The following is a 23,708-nucleotide window of genomic DNA, read 5'->3' on the forward strand; positions in this document are numbered from 1 at the left end:
ATAAGCCAGTCTATGCTAAGAGTGAAAAAAAAAGGGGGGGAGTGGTATATAGTCTTGTTTTACTCCGGTATTAACTTCGAATTCTTCTGACAAGTAATGTCCGCAGATGACCCTGGATTTTAAATCACTGTACAATAGCAGGATGATGCTCACAATCTTAGTTGGAATTCCATAGTATCTTAATATAGCCAATAGAGATCCTCGATGTTCGCTGTCAAATGCCTTTTCGAAGTCGATAACGTTTGCATAAGCCGGTGTGTTCCAGTCGTGGCACAGCTCCAGGATCTGCCTTAAAGTAAAGAATTGATCGCTGCACGATTTACCTTTTCTACAGCCTGCTTGTTCTCTGCGCAACAATGGATCCACTGCTGCAGATATTCTGCCAAAAATCACGCACTCTGGTGAAGACTTTACTCGTAATGGATAGTAAGGCATCACAGAGACTAAGATCCCCTTCTTTGGTAGCTTTACAATCAATGCAGTTTTCCAGATATCTGGAACCACTTCTGTCTCCCATATCTCTTTAGTTAAGGCATTTGCAGTGACCACTCCCCTTGCCTTCAACATCTCAGCATTTATACAATCAGTGCCTGGTTCTTTTCTTGATTTAAGGTGCCTAATTGCATTCTTAACTTCATCAAGCGAGGGAGGGTTGGTGTCCACATCCAAGCCGATGTCATTGTCTGGGATGTTGGCATGTATGTTGGTTGCTTCTCTATTGAGGACGCTCTGATTTTTCCACCTTTGCATCTGTTCCACTATGCCAGTGATAACATTTCCGTCTGAATCCTTAACTGGAACATCGTTGTTCTTAAACCCACCAGCTAGTGATTTGGTTATCTTGTACAGCGTGCCCATATCCTGTTTCTGTGCAGCTTCTTCGACTTCTTCAGCAAGTTTCTCCATGAATGCTTTCTTATCTCCTCCGGTCCTCTTTTTCACCTCACGATCAAGTTCGGAGTATGTGGTCTGTAGCTTTTCTTTCAAGCGTCGTAATTTAGCTTCCAGTGCCTTCTTCTTTACCTTCCTTCGCCTGTCGATAATTTTCCATGTATCCAATGTAATCCAATCTTTCTTCCTCTTTTTCAACTGTTAATGCGTTGTTGAAGCTGTTAATAGTCAATTCTTGTTCCTCTTGGAGGATATTGAAGCGGTTCCTCGCTTCATTTTTTAAGGATTTCTCTACGCCAGGGTTCCTCAACTGTCTTTCCTCTCCTCTTTTTGTCTTTCGTAGTTTCAGAGACAATGCAGCCATCTCAAGCATGTGATCATTCCGCACATCAGCTCCACGACGAACTTTAACAACAGGGAGTGAGCTTCTCCATTTCTGATTGATTATCATATGGTCGATTTGTGTGACTGTATTGTAATCGGGGGATCTCCAGCTAACTTTGGGTATATCCTTATGGTTGAACAGAGTTCCCCCTATAACTAGGTTGGTCTCTTCACACACCTCAACAAGTCTTTCACCATTATTGTTGATATATCCATAACCATGCGTACCCATCTTTCTTTCTTTAGCAGTCTTATCCGTTCCAACTCTAGCATTAAGATCGCCAGTCACTAACAGTATATCATGCTAGGGTGTAGTCCGCATAGCCTCCTCCAATTGATCGTAAAATTCATCTTTATCTCTTCCTCCGCATCCTCTTTTTGTGCATAACAGACAACCACGGTCATTTTAACGAAGTTGGAATTGAATCTTACCTTGAGGAGCCTATCATTCATCGGCTTCCACTCCAAAATTGTTTTCTTTACATCCCGTTTACAATGATGGCAACTCCATTGCTGTGATGGTTATCTGTTCGGCCGGAGAAGAGTATCGTGTGACCTGTAGAAAGCAACCCCCTCTCCGAGTTTATCCATCTTGCCTCACTCACACAGAGAACTTCGATGTTGTAATTCTTCTGAATCATTTCTCTTAAAACTTGCTTTAGCTTTCCTGTTTGGTATAGTGTTCTAACATTCCAGCACCCTATCCGCAGCTTTGATTTAGGATTAAGGAGGTCCGGTTTCGAGATGCCAGCGCCCGGTTGGGTTTGGCTGTCATCCGTCTTCTGGGGTTCTTCATTCCTTGAACCATTGTCATCTTGTTCTCTGATATTGGTTTCTGTAGCATCAACTGTTTTACTGGGTGGGGTTGCTAGACCCACGGCCAACCCTCCTTCTTTCTCATCCGGGCTTGGGACCGGCCATGGCGGAGTTATTATTTACATGATTCAATGCAAGTTATTTAATCTTCAGTATATCGGGGAAACCAAACGTCGCCTTAAAGACCGTTTTAATGAACACAGACGCCCTATACTCAGCCCACTAGTAGTTATATCCAGACCGCAGTCTCAGAACACTTTCTTTGCAATAATTATTCACACAGTCAGATGTTACTTGTTCCCATATGCATCAAAAAGCTCAACAATCAACGTGACTCTTTTACTGGTGAAGGTTGGTATTAGCCAACTGAAATATCGTTAAATAATACATCTTCGCGTTGTTTTATTAGTCGTACAGTAGTCTACTTGACTTTCATAAATATTTTAAAATCAATTTTGACTGATCACGATCTTCTCCGGATCCACCGGTGTGCAAGACTTATCGTCCACGGTTTTTTGCAAAGGTTTTAAAGCCTTAACTTCACCATGAAAGTAAATTCATTGTCCACTAATGACGTAAGATTTGCATTTGATTAGAAGAACGGCATTTGAACTAACTCGATTGTTAACGTGTTTTTATATAACTAAACCAAACAAAGTGTTCATGCTCTCTGGTGGATATTGGCATTCGTTTTGCCAATCACTTAAATGTAACAATTATTTCACGGACTTCATCTACTTCCCTAGGGTAGGGCCTTTGTGTCGACAGATAAATCTCTGTTCAAAGAGAGCGTTTGCGTTATATATAAACAATTTTCAATGGTTTAATAACCGAAAAAGCCCTATCAACTTGTATTTCTTCATTACTTTTCTTAGATTAAAAAAAAAGATCCCTTTTGCTGGCCTCAAGCTTGTAACTAATAGTTGTCAACAAGGATTTATATTGCTTTGTTGTTCGGTGGGATGCCTGTACGGTTAAAAACCGTTCGCGTATCTTTTTTTTCTTCGTAGTAACAGTATCTAATTTTTTTTACAATTCCCCTCTACCGGAAAGTGTTAGCAGTTATATTAAAAGAGCAACCTGCGAGCAAGCTCTCCAACGTTTCACCTGAACTCGGGCCCTCTCTCTTCATGAGTGCCGGATTGCAAGTATTTTATGCAGAGGCAGTGTTCCTTTCTACTCGCTTTCCTGTCGATGTAAGCGGCAGATGAAACTGATTACATTCCCATTTAAAAGAAAGACAACCAGAAATGACAGTGATACAGCAAATGTAAACTGCGAGATGCAACTAATATTAATTTGACAGAGACGACAGTTTGTATTCTATGTGGGGGTATGAGCAAAACCTTTCATCGCGTCTTTCATGAAGTAGGATCAAACTAATAAATAGATTTAGCCAAGCCTAAAAGCGGAGCTCCCGTTTCTAACCCCAGAAAGCAATATAGTGAAAATGGAAATAATTTTGCTTCTGTATAAAGTACAAAGTTAATCGTCATTACTGTATTCAGGTTACAGTGACCAAACACCTCTGAGCTGACAGCAGTAAAAAACAAGCCTTGCAAACGATAACCAACAATTTTAATCAAAAACTAAAACTGAAATTACATGCACAGTAATCTCTTTCGCAACATTTTCCATACGACTGACAATCGTTACTCCATCTCTCTTCATTTTAGAACAACAACAAAAATCTCTTCTCCTTCCTTGGCTTCTTTCGAGACTCTCTTCGCTTAAATTTCTCAAATTTTGTCGCCTCTTCTCTCGTGCTCTTTCATGCTATTTATCCCGTTGCTCGTCACTAATACGATTTCGCGCCAAAAAAAACTCGGGTTGCCGAATGCAACGCTGGTTCAGATCTCGAAACCAGCTTTTACACTCGAAAACAATTCAAGGCGTTCCGAAGTCTGGAGGCCTACAATCAGAGGGTGTAAATGTACACCAGTATTACACAATCTAAATGGGTAATACCCATATAATCTAAATTTAGATCAGTGGGTGCAAGCCATCTCAGATGATCATCCAAGTCATTCAACCATGCATGCACCGTATTTAGGTCTAAGCACCCATTTCGGAAAGTGCTGATAGACTGTGTTTAAGTCTAAGCGCCCATTCTAAGTAATCACCCGTCTTAAATCGATTAGCTTTCAATATTGGTAATGGTCTCTATTTAAATATTATAAAAACTCGCCATCATTCAGCAGCGTGCTTCGAGGGTGTGGAGGTTATCAATGATTCCTTACGCGTGGCTAACGGTCTAGGTTCAACCTTCTTGTCATCCATGTCCGTCGATCATCTTAAACAAAAATTTCCTGTTTTTCCCTTTGTTTTTTCCTTTTTTTTTCCTGACGAGAAAATTTCTAAGTATAGAGTAAACTTCATGTAATTGAAGTGAAAGAGGAAACGCATATTTATTGAGTTGCTTGGATGACTCGGATGATCATCTGAGATGGCTTGCACTCACTGATCTACATTTAGATTATATGGGTATTACCAGGAACCCATGACCCGGAGCCTACAACTCTACTGTGTTCGTGTAACGGCGTTTTCACAGACCGATTTATTTTTAGATTGAATTTCCCGCGAATGAGAGTCCCACAGGAGCCCGATGACAAATTACAAGAAATTAAGCTGACGTCATAGGGTCACCGAACCGGAACTGCCTTTGTTTTTTGAACTAATTCGCGGGAAGGGCTAGTCTAAAAATAAACCTACTTGTGAAAACGCCGTTTCACAGACGCTGTATGGAAGTTGCACGCTCCAGATGGGCTCCTGGTATTACCCATTTAGATTGTGTAACACGGGTGAAATGCAACACTGGTTCTCGAAACCAGCTTTTACACTCAAAAACAATTCAAGGCGTTCCGAAGTCTGAAGGCCTACAATCAGAGGGTGTAGGACTTTGCTTCCAATGTGCAAGGACATATCATCCCGGGCAAGTTCATGTGTTAGCAAAATTGCGGCACTCTCAACGCATGAACGATGTCTTGTTATCAGTTTGGATTATTACTGAGAAGGATGGAAGAATAAACTGCGCTCATAGTATGGGATGCCACGCAGGACTGTCAGAATCATGTTCGCAGGTAGCCAGTGTGCTTTTTTTTTTGGAGGCTTGAACAAAGATCAATGGAAGACTTTCCTGTACTCAAATGAAGTGCTCCTGGATATTACTAAGCTTCGTTAACGATGTGGCATACACTAGGGTTCGCGATAGTAACTTTAAATCCGCGTAGAAAATGAAATCTGACCTTGATGCAACAACAGGGAATCTACCAGACGACCTCGAGCTTTCTGCAGACTGGAACATCTTTGCTGAAAGCCCCGCTCAAAAACCCGACGTGCCAGCGCCGACACAAGCGGAACTCAACGCGTGCAAAACAAAACCAGTACTGTTATGCTTGGTACCTCCATATGCTGCCAGCTACGTGTTACCTAGCCGCAAAATCCCAACCATAATAAGAATTACTTGGAATTAGCTTGCAACGAGCTAATAAAAACTTTTCAGAACACCGTGACTAAGGAACAAATTGATCAGGTGCAAAAAGACACCACTGTACAGTCAAGTGGTACAAACATTTTTCGGCATAGGGCAGGGAGGATTAGTGCCTCCCAGAGTAAGGCTGTAGCACATTCAGACCCCGGAATGCCACCCCAGTCCCAGGTACAAAGAATGTGTTAAACGCAACTTCATAAGATAAATACTAAGGCTGTGTGTCACGGGTGCAAGCATGAAGCCTCTGCGATAAGTGCCTTTGAGGAATGTAAACTTCATGGTGGTTAAATGTGGCCTGTTTATATATTAATCAGCAGAATCCTTGGATGCATGATACCCCAGATTTTCTATGTACATGTGACTGCGGTGGTGAAGGGTTTGGGGAAATAAAGTGTCCCCCCTGCATAGAGAACTGTTATTTTGGTTTATATGTTCTAAAACCCTCATCTTGTCTAAAAAAGAACAGTGTTGGGGATTTCATACTGCTCAGGACACATGAGTATTATTGCCAGGTCCAGCCACAGCTCTTTACAACTAACCTGAACTACTGCTGTTTGCTGTTTTTGATTGCTGTTTTTCCCAAGGTACTTTCTCGATGGTACACAAGACGAGTGAATCTAAGAGAGGAGAGGGCTCCACTGGCTGATGCTGTGTGCTATAGCTGACCAGAAAATGGGGAGCATACTGTCAAGTGCTGTAATTTCCATTTACCATTCAATGTCATACTTGGGAATTGATACTATTCCCAAGACCTGGTACTATCCCAACTCCAGAACTTTACCAGAATTTACCTAGTATTATAAGCAAAACTCTGAAGGTGAAATCTATTTGTAAATAATACACAAGTGCCCACTAAGTGTACAGCTACTCAAACCTCAGTCACACATGTCGGAGCAAGCACTCAACCCACAGTCACAAGTGTTACAACAAACACAAAATCCACAGTCACACATGTCACAACAAAGACTCAACCCACAGTTACTTCTGGCACTGACGACAAGTATGAACTAGAGAGAAAACGTGACCAGTACGAATATGGCCTAATTGCTTCCCCAAATGGATGGTGGGACTGTAATTATACATGATGCCCATATCAAACTGAAGAGAATCAGTAAAGGCATACAAGGATTTCAGAGGCCTACTCTTCGCCCAGACCGACAATTTGACACAATGACTGGACCATTTATTCAAATAGTTCACATCAGTAATTATCACTGGGTATGTTTTAGTGGCATTAATAGTTCTTATGGTTATGTTGATGTCTATGATAGCTTATCGTCACCAGTGACACAAGAGCTACTGGAACTGGCGTTCGATTTGACTGGACCATCCTTTTAGGGAATTCGTTGTATTACAGTGCAACAACCGACAAATGGTTCTGACCGTGGTGTCTTTTCGATAGCTTTTGCAACAAGTTTAGGTTATGGCCGGAGTCCAGCAAATGTAACTTATGATATGAGTCATATGCGTCCACACGTACTGTCTAAAAGGAGGATTTATGGCCCCTTTCCCTACCAGTTGAACACCTTTTACAGAGCAGATTTCATAAGATTTGATTAGTACTCAAATTACTCTATGGCTTGGACTATTCACTAAACCTCTTTCACTCAGAACAAAATCTGCTCTATCAATCTTCCCTACAGAATCGGCAAAAGTAAATTTTACTAATCATGACATACTAATGATGAGAAATGAATAATATATAGATTTAGCCAAGCCTAAAAGCGGAGCTCCCTAGTTATTTGTTCTTACTGCCTGTTGTAGGGTTACTGAAAATGAAAGGTTTCGAATTGTCCGCGTTTTGATGTTTCCGGTTGCTGCTTTAATAATTTAATCATTTTCTTTGCTTTCTTCCATAGAAAAATTCATTGCCTAACTAGTGAATTACACGGTACATTTCACGCTAAAAACCGATATCGCATGAATCATTAAGCATGCAATGAATTTGTCTTGAATTTTTCTTGAACCGCATGAGTTTTGAAAGAAAACAAGCACACCCTCAGCGAGCGAATGGAAAAGGAAAGAAGCAATTTCAGAGCCAACTGTCAATAGCCAGCAAATAGGAATCACGCAAAAATTAGAAGCCATAAAAAAGATTTTTGTCAGTTCAAGGTCAAAAAAGAGTTTTATTGATGAACTTTAATCCACTTTATCTCTGAAAACTAGATCATTCACATTTTGATGTATTTCACTGAAACACGCCAGCCGTTGGCTTGGAAGAAGAATCGGCAAAATACGGCAATGCAACCAAGAAAGGACGAACTTCAAACAAGATCCACTCCAACACTTAAATAACTCTTAGATGCTTTACACAAATTTTTGAAAACACAAGCTGCTGATATTACCCCCTAATTTTACGGAAACTCATTGCGATAACGTGTTTATAACGTAAGGGAAAACTTTTCTCGTCACTGTCGAGGCACATCGAAAACCAGTTGGGCAAACGGTTTAAAAATCACTTGTTCGCTCGCATTTTAGAGCAAAACAAACAAACAAATCAACTTTTTCTTTATGTCCAAAAGAGTACAGATAATTGTTATTTAATTCCAGTTGACAATAAAAAATCGAGTTTCATTCCTGAACAAAGGAAAAACCGATTAAACAACTCTTTTGAAAATAATAACCGGTTTAGTGCCTCAGGAAAGAATTTGTGGAGTAACGTTTTAACTAAGTATGAGCTATTACTGGTATTCTGTTTTGTCCTTGTCGTTCTCCGTCGCTCTCCTTTCGTTTCTGTTCTAGTCATAGGTCCTCCAGGCATCATGTAACCTTATCAGAGCTTCAAAAGATATGCCAAAAATTGCAATGCAGAGAAAACAGCAGCTCTAAGCAAATTAAAAATAAACACTCAGCCCTAGTTTATATCCCTCCGATGCTTGACTTGAATCACTGCGTAGCCGCCAGTGTGGACCACAGCTATCATGATATGTCAAACTGGATTGAAACCAGCGAAAAATAGAGAAAGAAAACATTTTCCATACCGTTTTTCACCTGAGCACGAAAAGCGTTGACCGTGTAAGAACTATACAATACAATACAATACAATACAATACATACTTAATTGACCGCTCCCCATAGGGGCTTTTCAGGGCCAGTGAAATACAACGAAACGACAGAACAGAACAACAACAACTGTTAAGAATCGCAACTGGCCGGAGGCAAACCAGTTGGCTATTTACAAGTGCGGCTGGGAAGTTGAACCAGGGACTACCAGGATCAAATTCGACGAGTGGTCAGAGCGGGTCTTGAACCCGGGATCTCCGGATCTCAAGGCAAGCGCCCTAACCACTGGGCCACACTGCCTCCCTAACTATAGTTGACGCAGTATGGCCGTGTAGCCGCGTCGAGTCACAGAAAGTGCGAAAAATGAAGCCTCGTTTATGTTTAGGTGAGTGAACCTAGGCTGAGCCTGCAATCCAATAGAAAACTAGTATGTGGTCAGCGGTCCACTTAAAAAAAGAAACAGCTGACCTCGGTGAGCTCTAAGTTTGAGTCCGTGATATGATCATGTGATACTGGTCAGCGGATACCTTATATTAACCAATTGACATCTCAAACGCCCTAGGACACCCCCAGTTGACGAAAAAAATCTGTTGGCGTTAGAGTAAACTTTAAGTCTCACTTTAAAGGGTCAATGGGTTAATTTATTCAATAATCTTTGTTGTGCCAGACTCATTTAGTAGAACAAGTTGTAATTACACAGCACATAAAAAGACTGATATTTAAACATGCTGCTACTTAATCCAAAGGTACAATGGCATTGGACAGGTTTGTTAAAGCAGCACATACTGTAATTATTCTGTCAGGCATGGAAACCTCCTAAGGACCATTGGGGTCACACTGCAGGAAATCAATAGGTAAAATTCCAGAAAGAATGTGTACTTTCTCCTTAGAAGACCAATACCCCTTTACCACTGGTATCCGGACATTTGCAATTTCATGGGTTCCCTCAACATCTACTGGGTCCAGCTGGTCTTTTCTCTTAGTGAATGCTGGAATAGCAAATGAGCTCTAACGAACAATAAGCTTTCCTGAATAGTAAAGCCCCGGTCTGCCATCTCTAAATCTGCAGGTACTAGCTTTTGCCAAAGTTGTCTGTTAAGTATTTATCTGAATTCCTCCTACCACTCTTTACCTAATTGTTTGTACAAACCCTCTCTCATGAATGTGGCGTGTATTAATAAAGTTGTACTTTACGTAACACTCTTTCTTCCGCCCTTTAAATGAATCTTTGATATATGGTCTCTTCAAACTAGAAGTAATGTCGTGTTAAAGGACTCTCCGACCTATTGGTTGTGATAAAGTACTAAGGTAATAATTAAAAGAATTTGTCGCCCTTTGTTGTCTTGTCAATGTGATTACGTTTAATAGAGATAGCGCCTTGTTGGTTATATATTGCTATGCTTGGTGACGAAGCTCTGAAACGGTGTTCAGCCAACGTGAAAATATTGTGTTTCATGCACATTTTACTCGATTCTGCTTTGCATGAGTCTTCGTCGGTCTCGCATTAATAGGGAATTCGGTAAATCATCTCATCTCAGCCCACCGAGAGAACCGCGGCTAACCAAAACAGCGGTTATCAAGCGATACACCAATCATAGTTGCAGTTATTCAACGAAACACACTGGCGCAACCTGCCTCAAAAGGTGAAACGATAACAGCCGACTTTATCGCCTTGTGGAGACCATGCTAAAAACACCGGCCATGTCCACTTTGGAACGAAGTTTACTGATTCTGATTATCACTGGTACAGCAGCAACGGCAAAGAAATGATACATACGAGACGGTCTGACCATTAAGCCATGGTGGAAGAGAATTTCCTTAACCGTGGATGGCCTGGATCAAGAAACGCACCAGACCACAAAGGGAATATTTCTCTATCACCGAAACAAAGAAGCTCGAGATGCACCAATCACAGCTTCTAAGATTCAACCGACCACAACCTTATGAAGACTAACAGTACGCAATCAAAACTTCATCATCTACACCACAAGTATCGGCATCGTGACACAAATGAAACATTTTCCAATAGTATGAGACTAGGGGTTCTTTCTTATTACGAAGAACGACAAAGCATTCGTATCATTTCCAAAGGAGGCATGATTTTCAAATGGAGAGTGAGATGGCAAACCCTGAGGGTTCTTGCAAATTGCCCCTAATAACCAGGCGAATTTTGACTGTTTTGACATTGTTTACGTCTCTTTGACAGGTCCATTATTAATTATCAGTGTCATTTACTAGGTTGTTGATCAGAATATAAGCGGCCATAAGCACAAGGCATAGTGCTCCAAATATAGCAAAGGTGGTTTGAGCTCCAAAGTTGCTTATTAAGAATCCACCAATGAGTTCTCCTGATCCGTGTCCTAATCCCCAATGGACACCATGTAAGATACCTAAAACCATGAAGAAAATAAAGGGAATCAACTCTAAGGGACATCTGCATTCTGGTCTACGACCAGAAAGCCTATTGTTGTCCAGACATTTTTTCCTTTACAAAGACAATATATTGTATTGTCCTGAAAATGCAATACAATGTACTATCCAGTGTTCTGACAGTACAATGTATTGTCCTGACAATACAATCGATGTATGCCTTTTAAAAACAAAAAATGAGAAATGAGGCTGAAGAACATCTAGTTATATCAAAACTCTCATTTCAAAGGATTATATAATTCCGAATTCGAAGCCAGGTGTGGCCTTTATCGGTAAGTCTTTACCATCAAAATGAGCTCTGTGTCGTCACCTGATTTCTGTATATTCAGTCACGGGACAACAATGGTACAAAGTGGTCAGTATTCCATAGCCCCCACCTCTATTTAAATCATTAGAACCTTTGCTTCCTCCCCTATTCAATTTTTGTCGAACACGACCTCCATTTTCATGCACATGCCATATGAAACACCAGATCGACTGGAAGGGTGTGAAAATCCTTGGCCTGGGAACCGAGGACATCAATAGAAAAATGAAGGAGGCCATCTGAAAGAGAAATGTAGGATACGAACCATCCGCCGAATAGATATGAACACGTGGCAACAGAGATAATTTTGATGATGGAGATTACGTGATAAGTCTAAACCTTCGATTTCGAAGCTTTGTTAATAGACCTCAAGATAAGGTTAACTTCCAAAGTCAATAGTCCGAATCACATCTTCTGCTGAATGGTGTGAGCTACTCCAGTGAAGAGAAACTCGAATAGATTACCTCTGGTAAAGTCTTTAATCAGGTTCTTCTAAAAAAAGTCATCCGCTCTCTTTACCGAAAACTTTGCAGCCAACATTCTACCTCACCGTAAAGTAAAGCTCTTTTATGAAGGCTTTATTACATTGCCGCACGTGATAAAAACTGTCAAGATCAATCAGATTGGCTCACACCGAGACTTTGACCGGAAAGGCATCATACGTGACAACTCTCACTTGTGTACAGCTGTAACTAATTAAGATTCTATTCTCAACTCTTATCGACTGATTATAAACACACTGTATTGGTCAACCTCTATTCAAAGCAACGTCTCTTGTTTCACTGGCACAGACTGAAATCTGATGCCGTTGAAACTAACTGAGTGACTGACGTTGTGCTGGCATAACATAAAGCAACACCCTCACGTAATTAAGCCTCACCTTGCAATGTTACAGATGCCCCCTCTATCGAGTGCGTCCCTACATATGACATCATGGCTGCCCACACGGCTGCAGTAGTAATTCCGGAAAGCAACTCAACCGGAAGAACAGTCCAAGGATTGGAAACAAAAGCATAGTAGAACAACCTCATGGAATAGCAAGTCAACCCAAGATACAGCACTCGTACTGCTCCAACAGAGGCAATAATCTTAGTAGATAGGAAATATAAAGTAACCTCGGCAACACAATTTACTGCAGTCATGATACTGAAAAGTATCTGCGTACCACCCAAGTCCTTCAGGTGCCAGAAAAGAAATACTCGGATGAAGCCCATTGTGATCCCTACGTAAAAAGCAGTCAAAATAAACATTGCGTGTTTCGGTCGAGTAAGGAGTTTAAGTCCTGCTAGGATTGCTGTACCATTGGTTTTGGCCTCGTTTTTATTTTGAGAGAGCTCATCGTCCTTTTGTGTCGCTGCCTTGAAATTGTTGTCAAAGTCAAAGCGCGTACCTATCACAAGGGCAATGATGTTGTAAACAGCGTACATTGCAAAGCAGGGATAATAGTTGATGTCTTTGTGCCGGGCACTCCCAGGATGACAAAGATGGGTTTGACTAACAGCAGCACCTATGAGAAAGGCCATAGAACCGTAGCCAACGGATCCCCACAGCCGTTGCTTGCCATACTTATGTGTCTCCTCGTTTCGTCTTAAAAGGTTAACGGTTGCTGTGTCTGCAAGAGTAAGACTAGGACAAGACAGTATTGTCGAGACAATCGTAGCTAGAAGTAAATAAAGAAAAATTAAACTATTTTTCTTCTTAATCGGCTTTCTTTTCTCATCCTGAAAAGCGATGATGTCTGATTGTGACCATGGGGTTTCTTCAAGAGATTTATCCTCCATTTCTGAGAGTCCATCCACAGAGGTTGTATTTTCTGGACCAAAGGAAGCCATGTCAGCAAGTGTACTTTGCATGTTTAACTTAGCAAAGTGTGATCCTTCCTTAGCCAAAGACATATGGTTTATTAACTTGGAAGTGTAGGAAGTTCTCTTTCTGCGCTCGAGACTCTGTCCATCTTTCTCCAAGTTCAGTTGGAAATCTTGGGAAGAAATTGCTTCAGGACTGGTTTGTTTCATTTGTAAATGATGCTTGCCTTTGTTTAGGATGTCCCTTTTATGAATATCTGTCAGTTTCGTGTTGCAAATATCGATGGGAACAAGTGCATACGCGACCATGCCTAGAACTATGGCCACCATGGAAATTACAAACAAGAGCTTTCCTTTCTTGAATCGATCGGCGACACAGCCCCAAAACGGAATAAAGAAGAACGCGATATAGGGCTTTATTCCGGTTATAACCCCGATTTCATTAGCTGGCAACTCGAGCTGTTTGAAAAAGAGAGCCAAATACGGTAACAATGAACCCTGAGCAGCAAAGAAGAAAACGTAAAATCCTTTAGATACCAAATAAGTTTTGTTGATAGCACAACATGCTTCTTTCTCATTCTTCCTTTCCTCTTTCTTTTCCGCGTCGTCGTTTGCAATGCTTTCCGTTGTTTCTTTGGAAGACATAATTCTGGTTTAAGTCAACTTATTAGACTCACTACAGTAATATTCACGGCTGATGTGATTGCCGTGTGCAAGAACTGTGAGCTGTTTATTTGTAGTAGAATATAGATAGGGTTGAGTTGTTAAAGCCGCGTGTGAGGTGTGACTTCAATGGGATATCATATAAAAGGCTGGTGTTTTGCTGGTTTAGCGCAGGTGCTTTTAGAAGCCGCTCATCCAAATCGGTTCTTTGTTATTTCTTTGGTGTTTTTCTGATTTAATGAATTTAATGTCTAATCCAAGACTCCGTTCATTTTGGTCGTTCAATGGATACTACAAATTAACTTTAATTCGTTATTGAGTGGGCTTTTTAACAAGCGCAATGAATAACAGAATCGAAAAACAGCCTGTAAAAACACTGTCGTGAAAAGAAATTACGAAAAAGCAAGAACAAAAAGCGACAAGGAGAGATTATTGGCGAAATCGACCCCGAAGTCTAACACAAGACGCATGTGACTAACAATCCTCGGAAGCGTGCTATTTTTCTTAACAGTTACCATGAATAGAGCCAACATATCCATAACTGCATCAATTAAATTAGACAATTTGAACAACTGGGAATAATTAAGAATGGAAAAAGAAAATCAGTCGGCTCCATCCTGGACAATCTGACTACTCAGATTGTCTAAGTTAGTATCCAGGTTTATTATAAACTTTCGTTTATTCTTACGTAATTACCAAAATGACTGATTTAGCCTAAACTTTGTCGATTTGTGTTCCAACCATTGGTTTTTCTGGTACTCCTGGGTCCTCTATTAAGGAAGTCAATTAGCAGACTACAATTTAAAAAAATGAGTTGTTCTAGAAAGATCACCTGCACTTGACAGACACTCGACAGACCTGTTGATGGGCAGGCAAGGGATGCATATGATTACTATTGTTTATTTGCCGATATTTTGAAATTTTCCTTTGTACACTAGAACAAAAACGATAATAAAGATTAGCAGCTTACTTTACTGGACAAATTCGCCTCAGGAATCAGTTGCGCGAAAAATGAACTGCGTGCCTTTCTGATAGCTCAGCACCCAGAGAAGTAACTTCAGAAAAACTAAGTGGAGATATCCGGTGATAGTTATTTATCCTGTGGATAGCGTTTTTTTTTAATATATACTAAAACAGTGGATAGCGTTGAACTCGCGCTCGGATTGGCTACTCAAACTCCAAATATCCTTTGCTATTTACCTCTGAGCAACTCCTGCGGGATTTGCGTCTGAAAATGTTGTAATCGTTGCAGGAATAAATGAGCTAAAATCACCTTTTTGTGATCTATGATCTCATTGTTTTGGTAGCGGAGCTCAGGCGCGAAGCGGAGCACCATGTGTAAGATTTTTTTGGTAAATCTATCCATCCCAGAAATTTTGGTTATGACGTCACGTACGTCCGTCTGTCCGCCCGCACAGACTGTGGGGGTGGAGGTGGGGAGGTAGGAGTGCCCCTAGGGAAGGGGATATTTGGGTAATTTTCCTTGGTGGAAATTCTCGTGGCAGCGTTCCATCTGGCAACACGCGTTTTTCTTGCGGGAAATCATATTAGTGACGAGCAACGGGATAAAGAGCAGGAAAGGCCACGAGATAAGAGGCGACGAAATTTGGGACATTTAAGCGAAGAAAGCCTCGAGAGAAGCCGAGGAAAAGAAGAAGACAAAATCGTTCCCTATCTAGATACGGTATTGTGGCTATCTTTTAACCGAAAATTCCATAATCATGTAATGAATATATTTTGAGCGAATAATACAGGCGAAATTTTACATATTCAAAGTTCGTTTTTTCTTTTTTTATTTCATAAAGTTAAGCTTCTGAATTGAAGGGGACAATGCTTCCTTCGTACCTGGTCTAAACCCTAACCCTAGCCCTACTTGTCATTACAATTATTTCGCACTAACATTTGGAATCACAAAACATTGCTAAGCCCGATGACCAGTGCGATACGTTGTCCCTTTGCCGTTGTCAAGCAACTTGTATATGATCATTTTCATGTGTAAATCATAATTAAATTCGCAGTCAAATTACTCATTTGAAAATTTTTTACTCCGCTAATCTGATCGTAAAATGTCCTAGTTTGCTTGAGTGTGTAAACCCGAAACAATTCTTTACATTGCAAATGTGTAAGACAAAATTACCTCGTCGTGGAACGTTTAGATAGCCAAACCATATCAAAAATAATATCAAGCAACTGATTCATCAAAGTGTGAAGGAATGGACGATCAAGTTGGTAACTGGTAAACAATGAGCTTGTTGACTCGTTAGTCCACTCTTATTTGCGATCACTATAATCCCAATGCAATTCGTTTTGTGTCGACAGAAACCTTGGAATGACATTGGCAAGGCCAGAAGTTAACCACCTTTTCCTCATGAACGACCTGAATGTGTACGGTAATAGTGCACTGATATCACCTTTGTGTGGGACTGAAGGATAAAAGTCTCTAGGGGTGTTAGAAGAGGAAAGAATCGTACATGAGCAAATGAAAAACAAAATTAAAATATAAATAATTTCGGGTCGGGGGGGTGATGTCTAGGGGAGAAACTCCGTTCATGAGCTAAATACATGAGAAGTGTCTTTGGTGCAGGGACTGTAAAATGGAAAAATGAGGAGATGAAGAAAGTGAATCGGAAAAGGAGAAAAGTAATGGGTATGTGTGGTGCCTTGCACGTCGATGGAATTAAGGGCGCACAGACGGATTTTTCGCGAGTTGCTAAGGAAGTGAAATGTTACTTCCGGTAAGTGACGTCATCATATCATGAGCTGACAAGAAAACCCACTCAAGCAAAAGTCACCGCACAAACTGTTGTTTCCATCGAAGGTTTTTCCTTGCCCTTCCTTGCGCTCGATCTCAGAACAACTGAGCATGCGTAAACGAACTGACTTCCGGTTTGAGAAAAAGCTAAATTTCCGGCAGTCTTTAAATTGAATTAATTTTTTTTTACATGGCACGTTTCACCTCCAAATACAGAATATAGCAAAGCATTGATTTTTTCAAATCATCTTTTTTGAAAAAGTTATCGGTATTTCAGTATCGTTTATGTCTTTGAAAAGAACATTTTTCAAAATAGAAAGAAAACCATGCTTGGCTGGATGCAAAAACGAATACAAATTATCAAACCATCGATTAAATACCCAAATTGCGTAGCACGGAGACAAATTTAGAGTTTTATTTTATTGGTCACATGACCATGGGCGTGGCATGATGACGTCATATTTAGGGTCATTGGCTTACAAAAGTTGGAAACTGACCAAAATAACGCCAAATTCTCTCAAATTACTTAACCATTACATCTTTAGCAACGCAGCCCAAAAAATACGTCAGTGGGCCCTTAAGCTGCCGAAAAAAGTAGATAGACGTGGAATGGTGCGTGTCGAAATTTAATTTGCATTGTGCTGGAAGAACGTCTCATCGAAAATGCGAGGATTGGTTGACAAATACAGTGACGGCACAGGAAAGTGAGATCGTACAATGACATCGAAGCAGCTGATAAGAAATATGGTCTTAAGCAATATACGAATGAAGAAAACCAAGAAAACAAAAAAATACCAACAAAATAGCTTATTTGTACCACACGTAAATAAAGATACACATGTACATAAAATAAGTAATAGACTTAAGAAAGGTATAATGCCCTCTAGAAAATAACTAAGAAGCAGTTTACAATCTTCGACATTTCAAATGGAAATTGAAGACCACCCCTCCCCCAACTTGGGCGCGGATTCATCATTGATTTTGGGGGGAGGGGGGATCCAATTTTGTCCAAGATTGTAGCAAAATGGCAAAAATAAAGAATTTTATTTCTAAAGAAAAAAAGAAGAAAACCATAGAAGCAAATGAAGAAAAACAAGAAGCGAAAATATTGTGGATTTTAAAGTGGTACTATGATCAAAAAATCATTTCCTTTTTTCCTTCAGATTTTGAAAGCGTGTTCGCTTAACACCTAACTGGCAAAATTTTGAGCTTTGAGTTTTATCCAAAGGCTGTTTATTTTGAGTGTAAGTTTTGGATTTCATGGTCATTACTCACGTTCAAAACTGGCCGATTGGACCTCAGAGGGTTGGATCTAGAGAAAATGACGTCATTTACTCACTAGCTTAAAATTTCAGCGTGTAAACGCAATTTATTTTATATGCAAAACACGGGTTGAAAAGTCTGAAAGCCCGAAACTCCCGTGCTGCATATTAGTTAGGCCGCCTACACACGCATTGCATTCTTAAACTAGTGAGTGTTTGTCGTCATTTTCTCCTCTACCCATCTCTCTCAAGATTTTAAAGTTAGTAATGGCGAACCAATAAATAAGAAAATTCCAGCTAGAATAAACAGGTGTCTTTTTAAAATCAGAACTTAAAACTTGGGTGAGTTAGTGTTTAGTTAACATAGTTTTGAAATCCAAAGGAAAAACAACTAAGTTTTCTTTGGCCGTAGTACCTCCTTAACTTTCAAACAGTAAGGGTAATAAATGCTGGAAGACCAGCGTTAATAAAGAAAAGAGAGAAAGTTTGCTTCTTGATAAACATAGTTTACCCTGGGATGGGTGGGTCAGAAGTAGAAAGATTGAGACGGCAATTAAGCGACAAGCTCTTGTTTTAAAACTAGGAAATTGTAGAGAAATTGCACACATTGTTATGGACGCTCTAAGTGTGATGGCGAACAGGTTTAGTCGTTGGGGTTTTAAGGCATTTTTAAGTCTGGTCACCAGGGCCTTAATTGCGACCGCAACCCAAACGAAGGACATATTGAGACAAGGCCAATATGGGTAACCTCGTCAATTACACATACGTAGGGTACACGCTTACGGAAAGAGTTAAGCTGCTTTTTATTCGCTAATTAAAATCACGTCTCTCAATACCCAACGGAAAAAGATATCAATGGCTGTCACTTAAGATTTGCGGGAGCAGATGTGCAAGGAAACCGCAGCACTTGACATTTTGTACAAATTTCTTGAATGGAGCATCGCAACGGTCAAGTAATGTCCCCAGCCCACAGCTAAAGCATGCAGTTTCATACGGATGGTCTAGAACATTTCTAACTGCGACAGGGCGAACTTCTGTGCACTTTCCACAATGTAACTAAGATAAGCCGAGAGGATGAACCATACTAGGGAGGTGTAATGGCAAGGCGTATTTGAACAAGTCAGGTGTACTACACTGTAATACAGCGAGATAAGACCTAACTGTTACACCCTTGAGTAACCTAACTGTTACTCCCTTGAGTAAAACACCCGTGCGAAGCCTGCAACGCCGCCTGACTGTGCGAGTTCGCTGGAAAATGTAGTCAACGCGGGAGACCCAGGGGAGATTATCCGATAAAATGTACACCCAATATTTTGTAGGAATATATCCCATTGACTAAAGAGCCAGACAGCATCAGTGATGGCGGCTTATAGCGGGGGAAATGCTATACGTTTAGACGCATGCTATTCTCAATTGCACGATAGAAAATGCACCTTGCACTTTCAAAGAAGGATTGCTTTAACAACAGAAGGATCTTCCATATACATAACCTTAGCGTTCAGCTTATTTAAAAGAATCAGTTTCGCCAACCATATCGCCATGAAATAGTCAATCTTTTCCATCATAAAGGGGATTTTGTAATAAGATCATTTTTAGACAAATTCAGTCATTAAAATAAAGTGTCTAAAAGTGTTAGGATAAAATGAAAACTTGTTCCTAAACGCTAAAACCTAACCCAAAGCAAAGAAAGTCTTCACCAAACCAAATTCTATACCAATTCTGAGTTGACTGTATAAGCAAGAAATCTCCATTAGAAGAGCATCAATGAAAGCAAGGGAAGGTTAAGTCCTCTTAGGCGTTGCAAGACCAATGCGTTCATTAATCCATTGACTCCCGGAGGTTCCCCATTGACGAGTAAAAGCGTCTGGCGTTAGACAGAGTAAAATACTAAGTCTGGCCGGTTTAGGACAGTTTGGGTGTTAAAGAGCTAATGGGGACATGGTTTTTCAGTGAGTGATTAATTAATTAACTCATTGACTCCCGGGGGTTCCCCATTTACTAGTAAAATCGTCTGGCATTAGACAGAGCAAAATACTTACGTAAGTCTGGCCCGTTTATGCCGGTTTGGGTGTTAAAGGGTCAATTCCTAAACTTTTAAAGGGTAAAAAAAAATCGCTTTTAAATTAACTGTAATAATCGTCTAGATAAAACAATCGTGTCAAGGACATCAAAATAAAGACACCCTTGTTACTACAAGGTTATCATCATTTGAAAATAATAAAAATGCTGTTCAGTGTCAGCGCGTTGCTGTGACTGTGCTCATTGTTGCTTAATGTTACCACTCCGGCAGTGGGTAGAGGTTTTATTGCATGAGCGTCTTAGCAATCTAATACAGGTAGCTCCCTGAAGATTCACAACGGAGACATTGATGCCTCCGTTGTATCGATATATAGCTAGTTTACAACACAATTGGGCGCTTAGAGTAAATTCGGCTGCCATTTTACAGAGGAGTGGCTTCATTTAAAACCCGCAAGCTACGTGCTACTTTTTCGTGTCATCATCACTGAAATCCGACACCTCGTTATAACCTTCACAGCCGTTTTTATCATCTCTGGGCCCGCAGAAGTAATTGATCAAAACGTACACGCCTAAAATAATGAGGCATAAAATACCAAAAATAATAAATGTAGTCGGGGCACCATAATGATGCACCATAATTCCTCCAATGACCTCTCCGGCTCCGTATCCAAGGCCCCAGTGCACCCCATGTAAAATGCACTGCATCGTGGTGGTAGCGCCTGGGCCTGAATTTATACTGACATACGACAGGCAAGCAGCCCACACTGCTGCTGTTGTAATACCAGGAAGAAGTTCCACTGCGAGAACCATCCATGGAATAGGAATGGCTGAGTAGTAAAATAGTCTAACAGCGTAACAGATTAAGCCTAGGTACAAGACTTTGGCATGGCCTATCGTTTTTATCAGCCTTGCTGAAAGGAAGTACATACTAACTTCAGCAAAGCAGTTTACTGCGGAAATTATACTGAAAAGAAGCTGGCTCCCGCCGAGATCTTTTAGGTGCCAGAACAGAAATGTCTTGATAAAAGCCATTAGAAAACCTAAGTACAAAGCGGTAAATAGAAACATGAGATATGTTGTGCTCTTCAAAGCCTGGAGCCCCACACTTAAGCTTGCACCTCGTGATTTCTTTGTTTTCTCTTCGAACTTAAAACGTGTCGCGGTTATCAATCCCATAAACATCAGACCAGCAAATGTGTAAAAACAAGGAATATAATCAACGATCTCATAATCTCTGTCTTTACCACATTTGTGCGTCGTCTTTAAAGATGCACCGACCACGAAAGCTCCGACACCCCAACCGATAGATCCGGTCAGCCTTTGCATCCCGTACTTATGAGTTTCAGAACCGAGAAGTTGCAGCGTTGCTGTGTCTACAAGAGCCAAAGTCGGAGCTGAGATTAAAGTACCGAAAAACGTAATTAGAAATAAAGCCATAAAACATTTTGTTGTGTCCAGCTCCACCCGAACAGTTGTCTCTTCATCCAGGTTGATAAAAAGTTCAAGAGACCATGGCTTGGGACCTTTATAAAAGTAATTAATGAGAGCGTCTGGTTGCAGCTCTGTCTTGACCATTTTATCTATTCCGGGCTCTGGAAATTCGTAGTCCGGACTGTCAATCACTGGCCTGTTTATGTCCATCAAGCTGGAATATTTTGGACCTGTCATATTACAGTACCGTTTGACCACTATCTTGTTCTCTTTAGGCCCTGGAACTAAGCTAAGAGTAAACGTTGCCGAGATGAGAGCAATGATAGAAATTATCATAACTAGCTTGCTCTTTTGGCATTTGTCCACTATGGCTCCCCATATTGGAATGACCAAAAAGTTTACAAACGGTTTCAAGCCCATAAGAATCCCCACTTCGCTCGGCGAAAGCATAAGCTGCTTGAAGTACAAAGCCAGGTATGGCAAGAGTGATCCCCAGGCGGAAAAGAAAAAGAAATAAAACGCTTTCGGAATCAGTAGTTTTCGATTCACCTTGGGACAACACTCTTTACCGTCATCCTCGTGTTCTTGATCAAGGATGGCTTTCTTGTCGTCGCCAGACATTTTTCTCCGTCGTTTGGCATCTGTTGTTAACTTCCTATAAGCCGAATTTGATAAATAGCATTATTTTTAGTGGGAAAATAAGATCGGTTTTGCGTGGGAAAAGGCGCAAAATTATAAATTCTTGTATGGGCACGTAACATTTCCAAAGTTGCGTTTCATGAGTCAATTCGTCCGTTTCGGGCCGCCAAGTGACAACATGTGAATTTTTTATCGTAATCACCCTAACAGGTGTTTGGTCTTTAGAAACTTTAGTGGTCCGATGAATCAGTGGAAACGAGACCCGTAGAACTATTGCGGCCCAAAAGCAGCATTTATAATATTTATGAATTCTCTTTTTGCTTCCAAAGGTTCTTTGCTGCCAAGAAAATATTGTCAAGACGGTTTGTTGTTTATCCGCGGAATATTATGACTCTTCGTTTAATCCTTGTCCTAAATTGTTCATTCATCCCCTTCGCAATTATGCTACAACCCCCGTAGGCTCGAGCAAAGTAACCCTATATTGTAAACTTGCTGCCATAATTCAAAAGTTATCTAGAGCTATTAAATGCACAAAATGTATAACCACTCAGTATTTTCTCCGACAAACACTCCAGGCTTTTCCTCAAAGACCTTGATACATCGGACATTTCGACTCCTTAGATAGAATAGTGGATTATAGTAGTGCCATCAGAAAGAAGAAGTTGTTGTCAAATTATTGGCGCCGGTTTATCAGGAAAAGTCTAAAGGCTAGCTGTGTTTGTGTATCTTATGATATTTGAAAGCAAGAACCTAGCGACTCGTATGGAAGGGGACATTACCCACTGTGACAACCAGAATATTCAACAGGTGGTTAATTTCGAATAAAGGAAATCGATTCCTCGTTTTAACGATACAAAGATGAAGATATAGATAATATTGCAGGTGTTTAAGCTTTCAATTATTTCAAATAAAATGAGGAGTATCGCATTCGTTCCATACAACAGAGGCAAGAGGGAGACGCAATGGGAAGAATCCTGGGGTCTCTTCAGCCATGACTAAAAATTTCTCTATCGTTCTCTTGTACGACAGTGCATTTCATCGTCGCTCCAAGTTCAATTTTAATGATGCCTGCCGTCTTTACAAGCGACGGTTCGACATCTTAACTTATCAGCACATTACCTCGAAGGAATGTATTTGATTTGAAGTCCCTCAAGCGCAGGGGACATACAATGATCTTTTTTCGAGATCGAGACCTCGAAGCTTTACAACAGTTTCGCCGACTGAATAGAGAGGCCTTTCACATAATTCGAGCCATGATTGCACCTTTGATAACCAAGCAGGACTCACACCGGCGAAGGAATCTTGCCCATCTTGTTTCTCAAGTCAAGTGACCAGGCCAAGCAAGTTCACCGCCGAAGACGCGCGCCGCAAAGCACCATGTTTAAGAAAATATGGTAACCCATCTGTTCGAGAAAATTAACTTTTGGGTATGGGCAAATAAATGGCAGATGCACTTCAATCAAGATACATGTGAGGTGATGCGTATCACACATAGAAAGAAAAAGACCAAACCTATTTACTAGATGGAGGGCAATTTAGGTCGGTAGTGAATACTAAGGACTTCGGGGTAACCGCCTTTTCTGACCAGTCCTGTGGCCGGCAAGCAAGTGTTTGCAAGGGTAAAAGTGAGCCAAATATGGTATTGGGTTCCATAAAGCGACCCATCGGAAGAAACAACTAAGTTGTTTTTCGCAGCTCTACAAGTCACTAGTCAGACCCATACTTGAGTATGCGGCTCCTGTTAAGGATATTGTGGCGTTAGAAAGGCAGAAACGGGGCGAAATGAGTTACGAACACCTTTGCAGTTTCTTTGAAAGCA

The 23,708-nt window shown here is 40.7% G+C and overlaps 1 protein-coding gene across 1 annotated transcript; it reads right to left on the minus strand.

The window, feature by feature from the left end:
- Positions 1 to 9,276: 9,276 nt before the first annotated feature.
- Positions 9,277 to 22,017, minus strand: LOC138059660 (major facilitator superfamily domain-containing protein 6-like). Its single transcript, XM_068905274.1, has 3 exons — positions 20,286 to 22,017; positions 12,199 to 13,772; positions 9,277 to 10,974 (listed from the first exon to the last, which is right to left on the minus strand). The coding sequence occupies exons 1-3, from the start codon at positions 21,869 to 21,871 to the stop codon at positions 10,799 to 10,801; spliced, it is 3,336 nt and encodes a 1,111-aa protein (XP_068761375.1). The 5' UTR covers positions 21,872 to 22,017; the 3' UTR covers positions 9,277 to 10,798.
- Positions 22,018 to 23,708: the final 1,691 nt, after the last annotated feature.

This window comes from Montipora capricornis, chromosome 1 (genome assembly GCF_036669925.1).
Source record: "Montipora capricornis isolate CH-2021 chromosome 1, ASM3666992v2, whole genome shotgun sequence".
Classification (NCBI taxonomy): domain Eukaryota; kingdom Metazoa; phylum Cnidaria; class Anthozoa; order Scleractinia; family Acroporidae; genus Montipora; species Montipora capricornis.

Bases quoted from the DNA above. Each gene is read 5' to 3' on its own strand.
- LOC138059660 (XM_068905274.1), bottom strand. From the start codon at position 21,871: ATGTCTGGCGACGACAAGAAAGCCATCCTTGATCAAGAACACGAGGAT. The intron at 13,773-20,285 runs GTAGCACGTAGC...GACTTAAACCAG, and splicing joins AGTGATGATGACACGAAAAA to AATTATGTCTTCCAAAGAAA. The intron at 10,975-12,198 runs GTGAGGCTTAAT...TCATGGTTTTAG, and splicing joins GGCATCTGTAACATTGCAAG to GTATCTTACATGGTGTCCAT.